Source organism: Podarcis erhardii, assembly GCF_964252035.2.
Source record: "Podarcis erhardii genome assembly, chromosome: 6".
NCBI lineage: Eukaryota > Metazoa > Chordata > Lepidosauria > Squamata > Lacertidae > Podarcis > Podarcis erhardii.
Genome location: NC_138510.1, coordinates 80,990,889 through 81,006,095, shown reverse-complemented (window position 1 = coordinate 81,006,095; position 15,207 = coordinate 80,990,889). Strand labels below are relative to the sequence as shown.

At 40.3% G+C, this 15,207-nt stretch overlaps 1 protein-coding gene across 4 annotated transcripts in view; it reads left to right on the top strand.

Moving 5' to 3' along the window:
• The window catches only part of VAV3 (vav guanine nucleotide exchange factor 3), a 216,209-nt gene that overhangs the window by 181,981 nt on the left and 19,021 nt on the right, over positions 1-15,207 (top strand). For all 4 annotated transcript variants that reach the window (XM_081865819.1, XM_081865816.1, XM_081865817.1 and 1 more), the window contains exons 21-24: positions 244-309; positions 4,703-4,737; positions 7,332-7,454; positions 8,432-8,519. In XM_081865819.1, coding sequence (XP_081721945.1) covers positions 244-309; positions 4,703-4,737; positions 7,332-7,454; positions 8,432-8,519 — 312 coding nt within the window. The remainder of the gene's footprint in view (positions 1-243; positions 310-4,702; positions 4,738-7,331; positions 7,455-8,431; positions 8,520-15,207) is intronic.

Below are 15,207 nucleotides of genomic sequence, written 5' to 3'. Positions count from 1 at the left end.
ACAACCTGTTTTGGTTTACAACCAGACCTCCAGAACGGATTATGGTTGTAAACCAAGGTACCACTGTATCTTCTTGTAATTTATGCCAGTCCAATAGCTATGAAATATGAACAGATTACTGTGCACATGTTGATAATTGTTACATGGAAATTTGGAGTTTCTATGGATGTGCAAAGGGTTGTGTGCACAATGGTGAGCTGCATGTGTTGTTTTCCCCTAATTGGATCTTTCTGTTTCTTTTAGGGTAGAAATGTAGTGACCCGGGAACTTGGTTTCTTTCCAAGTGATGCAGTAAAGCCTTGCCCTTGTGTAAGTAGACCCATGTAATTGTGTTTGTCAGTATAATTGTTTTCACAAAAATGTTTGCAGTGAGCTTGCCTGGTTCGTTCCAAGGTTTTTATTAATCCTGCCTAGTGGGATTTACATTATTTTTGTGATTCTTTTTGTTTACATGCTACACTTAATTTTATTTAAAAATGTAACATGGTTATGTTCTTTGTTATTGGACTTAAAATTGGAAGTCAGAAGGAACCCTGCACAAGAGACAGGCTTAACTCGTCAGAATTTAATAAGTTAAATTGTCTAACTAGTTTTCAAATAAAATACAGTCAAAACCTACAATAAATGTATTGTGCAATAAAGCTGCTGTCTTAAAAGTGGGGCAAGAACGCTCCATTTCTAATACATTCCCCAGTCACCTTGGGTTATAGAGAAAGTTTAGACCATAATAATGGACTCAGAAATGCATCTGAAAACGAGAAAAGCTATCAAACCAGAGCTCTTGGCCCATTTTGTCATATGTCTGCTTGGTTTGACTTTCCTAGATCCCTTCTCCTTCTTTCCTATCAAAGGCATGCATCACCTCTGAATGTTTTAAATTGCTCACGACTTGCAGCTTGTGCTGTTATAATTTTATCTGCCAGCAAAGCTCTGCATGAGTCAGGTCATTTTATACCAGGTTTGAGTTGGATTAGGACTGGAAGGAGCAGCGGTGGTGACTCTAGCTAAACGCTGTAACTTTGGACAAAATCCCCCCACCGCCCACCATTCTCCAGTTGCCCTTGGAATGTTGACTTCAGGATACTATAGTCACACAATGTTCACTGAAGAAATGTGACTCAAAGGCAAATTGTTCCTCATGGCTCAAGCTAGAGATCCATGCCACAAAAGGAGTTTTTAAAGGAAGTTTCCTTGAAGGTGGGGAAACCTAAATAACATGTTAAGGTAGAAATGACTTTTCAGTCTCCTAAAGGACTGTTAGCTGCTAAGTGTGAGCAATTTCCATTACCCAAGTCTTTTCAATTTTACTGTAGTGGAAACCTATAATAGTGGGCAATTCCATATCTGATTTTTAAAAAAGGATCCAGTGAGGTTAGATTTATAGGAGCCACTTTTTGACCACAACTGAAGCACCAGAATACAAATCACAACATAGAAATCGTAAGTATGGCAAATTCTGGGTGAGGTTCTTTGCTTCTACAATAACATATGCAGTTTTGCATTTATGTTAAATCAGGCCTGCCATGTGTACCAAGCATGTAGGGGCTTTTTGCTGGGGCTCAAGTGCCCCAAACAAGGCCCACAGGATTGGGATGTTGCCTGCTCTACCTGGTACCCACTGCCACTTGGGCTGTATCTACACTGGTCTGGAAAAATGCAACCCCCTCCCCCCCACGTAATATAGGTCTCAGTGCAATTTCCCATTGATGATGATCACTGCTCTACAGCGCCCTCTGGTGACGCATATTTGCTCCTTGCTCCCTCTCCTTACTCACTTACCCAGAAGCTGTGAAGAAGTGGTCTGACAACTAAGCAGATGCTCAGCTCCTGGCCTGCTGATTGTAAGCTTGTAAGTGAGCAAAGGGAAGGGAGATGCTGCAACTTCCTTGTCTTGCTTTTGAATATCCTTGTTGCCAGAGAATTATACCCTAGCCACTGCCAGGTAAGCCTCCTTGCACGTGAGCAGAAGGGCAGCCTCGGTGCTGCCAGGGATACAAATGGCAGTACGCGCTCAACAATTTTGGGGGCTTTCTAAAAAAAAAGATGAACAGTTCCAGTGGCTTCTTAAAATTTTGGGGTGTCCTGGTTTTTACTTTTTGAAATATGGCAACCCTACCAGATACATTGAAGGTATTCAAACATTTAATGTAATGTGTCATTTGTTCCTAAAGGGTTCAAAACCTCCTTCTGAACTCTAGTTTTAAACTGTGAACAATCCATTTGTAGGCAGTGCTTCTTTTTATTCCTGTTCTTGAGTTTCTTCTGAAGCGAGTACATAATGTTTCACAGCTACAATTTACCTACGCGATATAACGTTCCATAGAGAGGTCCACAAAAGCTATTTGAATGTTGTCATGTGTGTGGCAATTGCACATGTGCTCCCCGCCCCTTCTCTCTTTTGAATCCATGTGCAAGTAGCAAAAAAAAAAGAAAAAAAAGAAAAAAAGAAACAAAAAAAGGAGAAACACCTAAAAGCAAAACTCAGCAAAGCCCCAAAGCAAAATGAAAATTACCACCTAAGGTACAGTTTTCAGTGAAATGCATTCTTATCAGGGAGAAGTTAAGTCATGAAGCTTGCATAAATTTGCAATATGAATAAACATCAATTTTCAGCGTATTACAGGCAGACTCTTGCTAGAAAGATAAATTGATGCTTCACCACTGTTCACCTGGAAGGGCAAAGTATAAGCATTCCCTTATGACAAATGATAACGGAGATGATGAAACATCTATCAAATTTTCAGTGCACCATCGCTTTTACTATTATTATTAAATAACAGCCTTTACAACCAACCCATATAAAAGTGCCCAGAAACAGTATAAAATACATACATCAAAAGGCATGAAGAATAAATATTGAATGAAAAATGGTTGAGGTCTGGAATATCTATACTATGGTGTGCTCTCAGATACACTGATAAAGCATTTTTTCTATCTGCAGTATGGAATATGTGGCAGCAAGAAGTCTTCTGTATTGGATAAATAACAGCTTATAATTCACTTTATTTCTTTCCATTTTTGTTGCGGTTAGTTACCATATGTAATCTGCACCATTTATTATCTCGACAGTCCTGTGATGATGATATCATTCCAGGGTTCGGGATTGTTTTGTATATTACAGTTTAGCAGATATGCCATGGCATACCCTGTACAGAGAGGAGGCGATGGTGATGTTATTCACTGTGCATGTGAAATAGACAGACGATGGTGATAAATATCCTTTATTTATATCCTGAATGTGTGCAGTTGCAAAAGAGTTATAAATACGTAGATCCACTAACAAATGCAATAAAACTTTCCTCTAAATTAAAACTGGCAATTTTGCGCCATATATAGCAGAACAACCAAAAACAGATGGAATAGTAGAATCAGTAAACCAACCATTAAAATCTTGCCAAAGCAGTAGTCTGGGGCCCAGGCTTAAACACACCTTAGCACCACACTCGCATCTCCATCAGTGTGTATGAGTACAAGGGGAAAGAGCCAGGGGTAAGGTGGGGCTTCTGCTTTGTCCTGACAACATCTACAGAAAGCCACATCTACAGAATATCTACAGAAGCCACTCGTTTCCCAGGCAGAAATATCACTCTCAAAATAACTTGGCTCCTCCACCCACTCTTCCCTTTTCCCCTTTTAAATAAATGCTGTTGATATATAGAGTTTACTACAGGCATCGGCAACATGGTGCTGTGCCAGTATTGCTGGACTACAACTCCCATCATCTCTGACCATTGGCCATGCCGGCTTGGGCTGATGGGAGTTGGAGTCCACACCATATGGTTTGGTTGGATACTTAAAACAACTCAGTATTTGTTCATGTTTCAGTAGATGATGATGATTTTATTTTTATGTGTATCCTACCTATCTGACTGGGTTGCCCCAGCCACTCTGGGCAGCTCCCAACAAAATATATAAACCTCAAACATTTTAAAACTTCCCTATACAGGGCTGCCTTCATTCAGATGTCTTCTGACTGTCGTGTAGCTGTTTATCTCCTTGACGTACACTGGGAGGGTGCTCCACAGGGCGGGCGCCACTACTGAGAAGGCCGTCTGTCTGGTTCCTTCTAACTTCATTTCTCGTAGTGAGAGAACCGCCCGAAGGCCCTCAGAGCTGGACCTCAGTGTCCAGGCTGGATGATGGGGGTGGAGACGTTCCTTGAGATATACAAAGCTGAGGCTGATCAACACCAACACTCTGAATTGTGCTCGGAAATGTACTGGGAGCCAGTGAAGATCCTTTAGGATCTTTAGGTGTTATATGGTCCCAGTGGCCACTCCTAGTCCCAGTCTAGCTGCTGTATTCTGTATTAGTTGTGGCTTCCGAGTCAATTTCAAAGGTAGCCCCACATAGATGACCATTTTATTGGCTGAAGTAGGAAAATTTATTACCAAATGTAATTAATGCAGACACCCATTATATATATAGCGGGGGGTGGGGTGGGGGTGGGCATAGTCAGGTTTCTAAAGTTGTCGCCTATCATAATTAAGTAGCTGTGCAGATGTATTTATGTGAACCAGTGCTGTAATAACACATTGTTTTAGTCATTAATTTTAAATAATGGGTAGAATTATAGGATTTCCTCAATTTTATGATCATTTATATCCTTGTCTTAAAGCCATAGCACAACACTATTCAATACAGTACATCACAATATTATGCATGTAATTTATTTTTCTCTTTTATTTTTTTTCAATATTAGGTTCCTAAACCAGTAGACTATTCTTCCCAGCCATGGTGAGTGCTTCTAAACTATGTTTGTTTTCGGTTTTGGTGGTGTCTGGGAGTTTAAATAAATAGCCTGAGCAAAAAACCTGTTATTAATAGCAATCTAATTTGTTGTAGTTTAACCTTTCTGATCTTCTGCAGAAGGCATTTTGTTGCAATGTAGGCAAAAATAATTGAATATATGCACTGCCTGACGGCATTTTTCATAGGTTTACCATACTTTATGATTTTGACGGTCTGTTTACACCAATTTCTCACACACACACAAACACACACACACACACACACACACACACACAATCCCTTAGTGTGAAATCTGAGAATCTCATGCCAAATCTGAGATGAGACAGTCCCTGATCACCAGCATACACTTTCTGTTGTTGTTGTTGTTGTTGTTGTTGTTGTTGTTGTTGTTGTTGTTGTTGTTGTTTTACTGCCCTTCATCAAGAGACCCCAGGGCGGTTCACAGAATAAAATACAAGATAAAACTCCTCTATGCAAGTTTATGAACCCCAGCCACACCCCTCCTTACAGGCTCCCCTGATCTCAGTTTGTGGATGAGAGAGGTCTCATAGACACTGGAGGAATAGATAGTGATGTATCTATTCAGCCCAAGTGCACATGGGAAGTAAGCGTTTTGCTTGCAAATTCCAGTTTCTGTTTGTCTTTGAACTGCCTGGCTTCCTAGAACCTCCTGTTTGGTGGAAGGACCGTAGCTAAGTCTCAGAGCATCTGCTTTTCAAGCAGAAGCTCCCCAGTTCAGTCCTGGCCTCTCTGGCTTGGGCTGGAAGAGGTTCCCTGTCTGAAACCCTAGAAAGCCTCCACCATCAGCATAGATAATAGAGGGACCAATATTCTTACCAGTATAAAACAGGTTCCTTTCTTGCCAACTAATTGGTATTCATTTTCCAAATTTTTAACAAATTATCAACAAATTAATTCAAATTTAACACAAAATTTAAAATGGACTTTTCCACACACACACCTTCAATATGCTTCTTTCCCCTCCCTCCTTTGCTGGTCACAATAAGATACTTTCTCTTAATTTCTAATAGTTTTTCATCAATTCCTGTTTCCATCAGCTGTGCATGTTCAATTCTTGCTTAGACATTTACCTAACTAGTTTCCCAATATAAAACAGCTTCCTATGTTTGAATGGCCATTCACAATGATGTTGGTGATAAATCAGGATCATGTGGTATATGCAAGCATATCATGTGATGTTTCTCCAACTTTTGACAACTGTCTCTCTCACACACAAAACTCTTCTAAGGGACAGGCGATTCCTATGCATCTCTGATGAAATACAATAACTCAGCAGAAGTACTGGTCCTCGCAAGCCACTGATAGGTGAAGGAGACTCATCCAGAACCTCAAAGAAGCCATTAATTATTATTGCACAGCAGTGTTATTGCAAGTTACACTATTATGTCTTGGCACATTTTGGAATGACTAAGATATTGGTTAAACTGCAATGAAGGAATCTGTATATTATACCCAGCACTATTTTTCTAGGGAAAGAGGTGCTGGAACTGACTATGAACACCTCCCTCATTCTCTTAGAATGGCAATGGTGTCTACCCGAGAGGTGCCGGAACTGAGTTCCGGTTGAAAAAAAGCCCTGATTGTACCTATACTGGAATTCCTGTTCTAATCATAGAAGCAAAGTGCCATTGCATTCACTCCAGTAAGCAGACATGCCTTTCATGTACAAAACACCTTTGTAGACCCCACACATGTGAAATGGTTCTGTGCATGCAGCCCATTGGCTGGAATCCTAAGTCCGCAATTAGTACGATGCAACACAGTCTATCTAGTCTTTTATATATTGTACAGTGGTACCTCAAGTTACATAAGCTTCAGGTTACATATGCTTCAGGTTACAGACTCCGCTAACCCAGAAATAATGCTTCAGGTTAAGAACTTTGCTTCAGGATGAGAACAGAAATCGTGCTCCAGCAGCGCAGCAGCAGCAGGAAGCCCCATTAGCTAAAGTGGTGCTTCAGGTTAAGAACAGTTTCAGGTTAAGAATGGACCTCCGGAATGAATTTAGTACTTAGCCCGAGGTACCACTGTATGTGTTTGGATTATTAATGTATTTGGATGACTGTATGATTTTATTGTCTAAACTTAAGCCATTAAAGGCTAATAACAATAACAATAATAACAATGTAACACAGTCGAGTGAATGAAATTCCCATAATTGGATTCACCACTGAGTATGTAGCAACCAACTTAATAGAGGTGGGTATCAGTTCCTGATGAATATCAGGAGGTTCATGGTCCACCTCTAGCCAAGCTCATGATTCTTGCTGGTGCAATCATTTATTCTGTTTCAGTGCTAGGTTTCTGTTTCGGTGACCTATGTGGAAGGGCCTGGGCACATGCCACAAAACTTCAGCAAATCTTAATTTCCCCCACGACGCCACCTCACAAGCTGCTTGCCAAACCAGCCGAAAACCCCAGCCTTGCTTGCGATGGGGTTGGTGGAGCTATGAGCTGCTCAGCTCACAGATGTGCCCCTGCAAAGTGCCTTTGGCTCATCTGCTTAGTGTCCATTTTTAAGGAAAGTGTAGTTAGTAACTTCACACACTTTGTTGCAGGTATGCTGGAATGATGGAAAGGCCGCAAGCAGAGACTGAACTTATTAACCGGGTAAACAGCACATACTTAGTGCGGTATAGGACTACGGAATCGGGAGAATATGCCATCAGCATTAGCATTAAGTAAGTGAGAATTTATTCCCACCTCCTGCAAATGCATTTGTCCTTTCCATTATTGTTTTAGCTCTTGTGTGAATAGATGTGACCAATAGACAACATTCTCATGGCCTGCTGCAGTTACATTTTGCGAAAAATAATATATTCTGTCATTTATGGAAATCTGGATGGTTTGAGAAGTACTTTTGCCTTGCTGATAGAACTCATGAAACTTTTATTGAAGGTCAGTGTTCCCTAATCCAGCACAAGGATAGTTAAATATGCAGTGAACCGTTTTTGTTTGTGAATCACACTGTGTGTGTGTGTGTGTGTGTGTGTGTGTGTGTGTGTTAGTCGGGATCTACTGCTGCACAGACACAAATGCTCTTGCATTGCAACTGTGCTGCATTTCAGTCTGAACATCCTTCTTCATCTCCCACAAAGCCATTCAGGTTCATTTCCTTTAATCTTCAGGCATCCACTTTTGTTAGTAATCTGTTCAATGGAGGCTGTGGTGCAGTGCACTAATTAATGTATGAGTTAGGACACAAATGACTTTATGCTAGTTAGCATAAGGTGATTTACTGGTCCATTTGCATTTTAACTAGAAAATGTTTAAAATTGATTTGACTACCAACTGAAGTCAAATAGAATATTTCCCTTGAATTGATTGCAAATGGAAACAAGCTTAACGTCTAAGGAATATTAATTTTAAATAAAGCTGCTGGTCTGTTTTGTCAATATGAAGTTGAATGCAATCAGCATTACAGGATCCCATAATCAGATCTTGCTGGGAGGCCTTTTCTAAAATCTGAATTGAGTCTGCATCTTGAGACAAACCCTAATAAATGTGTTTTGTTAATTAGGTGTCAAGGGTGTATTGGCATGGATATACATTTTGTCTTAAGAATTTATTTGTGTAGTGGTGGGGCATGCCCTCAAGTAATTTATTGATTGTTGCTGATTAAAAACACATTTATATTCATGTTATTCATTGCCCATAGGTACAATAATGAAGTGAAGCACATAAAGATTTTCACAAGAGAATGCTTTTTTCACATTGCAGAAAATAGGAAATTTAAAAGTTTAATGGTAAGCATCAGTTTTGATTTCTCTCTTTGCGAATATATCATCTAACTTTATCTTTTTGAAAACTGATTCTTTGTATTTCTAGGGAAAAAAATGCACTGGAACAATGCTAAATCAGTCAGTATATTTTTTTTACTGTTAGAATGCATGACGAATACTTAATATGGCTTCAGTGAATTGGTTAACTTCTAAGACTGTTTGCATTCACAATCCTGGTGATCAAGTGGTAATTAAAAAGTTGAATCTCTCTTCCAACTGAGGCAACAAATGCGACCAAGCGCTGTAAAGCTGCCTAGCCCCTCCATCCCCAGCCCTGTGTGGAAAAAGACTCCCCTTTATCAGAACACATTTCGAGGTCATCAAGCAACATGCCTCTATACGTTGCAGATAAACAGATCAAACTGCCTTGGTTTATTTATATAGTTTTATCCCTAGCAAATGAGTCACCCTACAAACATGTCAAGAATACAGGATATAGTCTTTCTCTATACTGCTAGTTTTTTCTTTGATTTGTCCTACTAGGAACATTCCATAGTTTGTGGTGTTTCATTATACTAATTAAAATATTAATAATATACTTAGTCATGAATGTCCAGGCAATCCATCCTACTAGATGATTAGAATTATTTTGATCTGTAACACAGATAAAATAAAAATATAGTTTACTTTTTTCTCCCAATGTGTGGATTTTGTAGCAGCAGGTTTATGATAGAGAAATTAAGTAGTTTTCATAACAATGCATAATAATCAGTGGAATTCACTGTTGAGATGGAAACTGTCAAAAAACAGTTTTTTGATGGATTGGGTAAATTCAAGAAGGTCCACTAATGATCCCTTTATGTTCACAAACACTATTGTCTCTCAGTAACCAAGAGATGGATGAGTTATATATTCTTGCAGTTTCTGAATTTGCTTCTCAGGGATTTGTTTGGTAGTGGTATTAGATGTGATGACTCATTCTTCCTTTTGTCCTGCTACTTTGGTGCAGTCTTAAATGGGGACTTTTCCAAAGAAGTTTGTGTGTCACCAATTCTTCCCCTTTTTTATGCAAATTGTTGTATCTGAAGTAGTCCTGAGCAATCATTTGGGGTGGAGCTTTGGTCCAGTCAAACCGTGCGATTATTGTGTTTCATAAATAACAGTACATTTCCCCTCTGCTTATTTGGTCTAAAGCTTGCCCTCATTGATTTTGCTTTTAGAGACTTAAAAGTGGCTGAATAGAATGAGAATATTGAATGAATTGCTGATGAGAGAGCAGTTTGTGCATTATGCTTCCATTGTGCAAAGCAAAAAGCAGTGATTTGAAAGAACGGAATGATTAGATGTTATGCTAAACATTTTTATAAACAACTTGGATGATGGAATAGGGGATGCTCATCAAATTTGCAGATGACACCAAACTGGGAGGGGAACTAATGCTGCAGAAGACAGAATTGGGATTCAAGATGACTGGGCCCAAACAAAATGAATTTCAACTGGGACAAAAGTAAGGTTCTACACTTAGGCAGGAAGAACCAGCTGCACAAATATAAAATGGGGGACATCTGGCTTTTCAGTATTATATGTGAAAAGGACCTTGGGGTCTTAGTAGACCACAAGCTTAACATGAGTCAACAGTGTGAGGCAACAGCAAAAAAAGCTAATGCTATTATAGGCTGCCATCAACAGAAGTTCAGTGTCCCAATCTAGGGAAGTCATAGTCCTGCTATAATCTGCCTTGGTCAGACTACACCTGGAGTACTGTGTCTAGTTCTGGGTGCCACAATTTAAGAAGAATATTGACAAGCTGGAACGTGTGCAGGGGAGTGTGACCAAGATGATCAAGGGTCTCGAAACCAAGCTTTAAGAGGAACAGTTGAAGGAGTTGGGTATGTTTAGCCTGGAAAAGAGGAGACTGAGAGGAGATATGATAGCCATATTCAGATATCTAAAGGGCTGCCACATGGGAGATAGAGCAAGCTTGCTTTATCCTGCTCCCGAGGATAGGACCTGAACCAGTGGCTTCAAGTTACAAGAAAGAAGATTCTGACTATACATTGAACTGTTCAACAGTGAAACAGACTCTGTTGGAAGGTGGTGGACTCTCCTTCCTTGGATGTTGGACGGTCATTTGTCATGGATGCTTAATTGAGATCCCTTCCCTGCAAGGTGTTGGACTAGACTAGCTGACCATTGGGGTCCCTTCAACCTCCACAATTCTATGACTCTATGATTTTGCTTTGATCTCTGAACTTACTTCTTAGCATAACCAGAATTCAGGGATCATGCTCAGTCGGCTTGTACAAGGAATTTCAGAGATTTCTTAAAAATGTCTCTTGTATTCTTCCCAGATCCCTGTATCTTTATGGCAGTGACAACTAATACTATTAGGAGGTGTTGCCTCCACTACAGCCTTTAAAATGTAACAGAATGAGGTGTTGAATTAAGTTTTCCAGAATAAGTTCACCCAGAATAAATGATTATCACGTTGTGTGATGGAAGGGAACATATTGATTTCATTTAGGTTTTGCTATTTTTTTTGTATTGTGTTAAATTACTCTGTCCAGGAGTTAAGATAAGTCAGGCTGGCCATCTTTTGTGTCCCATCAGTGGGATCTGTGCATTGGGAGGTGGGGTGGGGGTGGGGCTTCCCCATGGTAGTATCCCAGCTCTGGAACTTTCTATCCCAGGCATAGGCAAACTTGGCCCTCCAGATGTTTTGGGACTACAACTCCCATCATCCCTAGCTAACAGGACCAGTGGTCAGCGATGATGGGAGTTGTAGTCCCAAAACATCTGGAGGGCCAAGTTTGCCTATGCCTGTCCAATCCCTTGAAATTTGGTTTGCATCGTCACTGCTGTTGTTAGTCACCAGCTCAAAAGATGGCTTTAGACACAGGTGTTTGGGAGTTAACACTGATGTTCCTTGGATATATTTGTGGTGTATCTTAGAGTTATTTTTTATGATTTTATCAGTATTGCAATTTCCTTGAAATTGTTTTTACTCGTCTTGAGATCTTTGGATTATAAGGGCATGATAGAAATGATCCAGTTAAATGTTTGATTGCCTCTGTAACTCAGATGATGTTTATCCCAAAACAAGCATCCCACCTAACTTGCAGTCCACAAAAACACTGGCAAGGAGGTCAGGTCAGCTGCCCATCCCTGTTCTGGCAGTGGCTTTTCTCTCTGACTCAAGTGAATTGATAACAACAGGAGGCCCAGGCAGGCTTTAAAGTTTGTTTAAGTGATTAATGCAAATGAGGTGTGGAGATATAAGAAACTGGAAAAGTGCTTAGGGTGGGGCCCCAATTATCACATCTTTGCTAACTGGAGCTTGCAGGGATTCCAGAATAAAAACCAAGGGGAGGGTGTGCCGGCTGAGCTTGATTTCCTTCATAAATGCAAGTCAGAACAAATATTTAGAATTCTAAAATTTCAAACTGTTGCCCTGAAATGTAAGATACTAAAATCCCCAAAAGATAAATAATTAAAAGTAGACGAGCGAGTGAAGAAAAGAGTCGTGCAAGGGGTGCAGGTACGTGCTTCTCTTCCTTTAGATTTTAAAAGTTATTTGTAGGATCATCTAGCTTATCATTAGAAATGAATGGTCTTCTTTACATCAGGCAGGAGAATTTTTGTTAAATGTGTTTTAAAACCTGCTTCTCTGCATGGTTATTCAGAGGCAAGTCCTACTGAGTTCAGTTTACTCCTTTGTAGTTGTGTAAAGGACTTTGAAGGCCACAATGAAAGCCCAAGGCAGATCGTCTTATATGCCAAAAACCTTTTCGATCCTGAGTCCTGAATAAGAAACAAACCCCAGAGTGTAGCTCTTCCAAGCCCTGGAGCATAGGTGCCAACTCCCTGGGGCCCTGGGTGCCTGAGCACCCGCAAAATTCCCCATGAAGGAACCAGGCACCCACAAATTTAGGTGACAGGGCTGCATGGCACCCACAGCCCTAGGCACCCATGGTCACGGGGTCAAACTGGCACTTGCCCTGGAGGCAGAAGTTGAATGCATGTAGCACTTTTTTATACTGAAAAGTATTTGGAACATGAGACTGAAGTGTGCCCCCAATAAAATCCCAAAACAACTGTGCCTTGACTATCTTGGGGTTTTGAAAATGTTCACATATGAACTATTTGGTAGAACCAGAAAATGACAGCATCCCCACAACTCAATACAAGTGCCATCTGGAAATGCTATATAATTTATCTTGATTGATTTTACTACGTTTTTGTCCTGGCTTTGCTCCAAAGAGCTCAGGGTGACTTGCAGGTTCCTTCTCCTATAGCAGGCATAGGTAAACTCAGCCCTCCAGATGTTTGAGGACGGCAACTCCCATCATCCTTGACCACTGGTCTTGTTAGCTAGGGATGATGGGAGTTGTAGTCCCAAAACATCTGGAGGGCCGAGTTTGCCTATACCTGCCCTACAGCAACCTTGTGAAGTGGGTTTTGAAGAGAGGGAGAGGGAGGGAGGGAGGGAGGGAGGGAGGGAGAAGTACTGAGGCTCGTGAGTTTCATGACTCAGTGAGAATTCGATTCTGGATCCTCTGTGGTCTTTGGCACTCAAAGCACTGCACTATACTGACTCTCAAAGGGGAATTTGGAATCTGTAGTTTGTCTTGTTGCTTGAACTTTTGGGGAGTCACAGTGGTGCATGCTGTTCAAGATCATGTGATACAGCCGTGAATTATAATAAACGCTTCAGTCTTGCAGAGCAGACATGCAGGCTACAGTTATCACTTTCAGACTTATAGTTCCATCATCACCTTTCATTTTGCATTCATCTTCTGATATACAGGTGGCTCTTGAAAGTGTGCTTTATGCCTTCCAAAGATAACAGGAGATGCTGCCTTGACTGGTTCTTAATGCCATCTGATGAATTATTTTTTTTAAAAAACCCTTCTTATCATAGTTCATCTTCTTTGAAAGTTAGCAGTTGTTGTTTCCAAGAGTCCTGATGTCTTGTGTGCTTAATAAGAATCTTGTAGGCCAACCTTTTTTCCCACTGTTTGAAAGCCAGCAGAAAGTGGGGAGGTGAGATGGTGGCATGTTCACAGACAGCTGACCTGCCATTTTTTGGGAACATTTGAAAGGCACAGGAAGAGGGAAGCAATCCTTTGACAAGGGGAACTGGAGCTTCCTTGCACACAGATGTTCAACACACACATAGACATGGGCACACGCAGTATTCAACTTAGCCCTATTTTGGCTTTCAGGCAAACTGTGGAAGAGAAGGGAGCAGACATGTACCCCGAAGTGTGCCAGCTGTGTTTTAAAAATGAAGGATTGAAGAAGAAGCGTTCCTGACCGCAGGGATCATTGGAGCGTGTTCAGCTGAATGCATGGGGGTCTAATGTGGTGCCAGAGCATGTGGGGCATTTGGAGTTGGGCTGGTATACACACCCCTGTCTTCCTCCACAGTTTAAGCCCTTATGTGTTTGCTCAAACACCTGAATAGGGCTGATGTCTAATAAGAAACTGAACCCACGTGAGGCCTTCTGCGATTTTCTTCTCAGCTACTTTTCTCATATGTTGCCGTCAGCAGAAAAGATACTATTGCACACTGTAGAGATAAAGGTAAAACAGAAATAGTGTTATGACAGCTTTTGTGTTTGGGGAGAAAATCAACCCATCAGTAGGGAAGGTTTTAATGCTGGCAAGACCATAAGCAGTTCAAAACTGAGCCGATCTTAATGATCGAGCCAAAGCTAAACACTTCTAAGTCCCTTTCATTCCAGTAAGTGTATTAAGTGTCTACTTGAATTTCTTGCAGTAGAAATCAAAATTAATTTAACTGTATAGCTTTGGTTGGATTGTGGTCAGTGTTTGGAAAGCTCTGGGTCGCCTGTGCAGTTTTAAGCACGTTGTATATACCTACATTTGTGAGAAGATATACTGAAAAGGATTTTCTACCATGTCATTTTTAATTTTAAGGAACATATGATCATACAGTAGCATGTGAGGAGCTCAAAGGCATTTGGAAGCTTCAATTAAGAATTAGTTTGGTATATATGAGTTTCCTTTATGAGCGGCATGACTCATGAGCATAAAAAAAAAAAAAGATCATTTGCTTACTGAGTTTTTTCTCACCTTCTAATGTATTCATTATGCCACATGCCTGCACATTATTGTGTTGCTCCATGAAAATTCAACTTTTTCTTGCAACACAACTGAGAACAAGAGAGGGTTTTTAATTGGGCTGGAGGGCAGTAACTAGGGATGGAAGAATCAGTCTCTTCTGATTCTTGTCTGATGCTTGTCACTTCTGCATGTGTTTGCTCATAAGTCTGTTCCCTACTGTCTGTATTTTTGTTCTTAAATCAGCATTTAGATAAGTATTTCAATACATGTTTCTAAAAATGATTTTCTTTAAACAGAAGCATTTTAAACAATCATTTTGATAAGTGGAGAACTGAGTCAGAAGATTCAGGAAGTATGAAACCTGGTTGATACCTTAGTTTGGAACAGCCATATCAGGGCCAATTCATATTGAAATTCAGAAAGATTCTTCATGCTTCCGTAACAGCCATATAAAATATCGGAAAGAAACAATAGTTGGCCCACAAAAATAAGGTTCTGACAAAACAAAAGGCTGTTTGCTTGGATGGTCTGATCGTACAGTTAACAGAATTCTCAATAACAATTGAGAGTTTAGAGCAAGGAGTTAACATTAAAGAACTTCAGCACATGTAACTACAAAGCA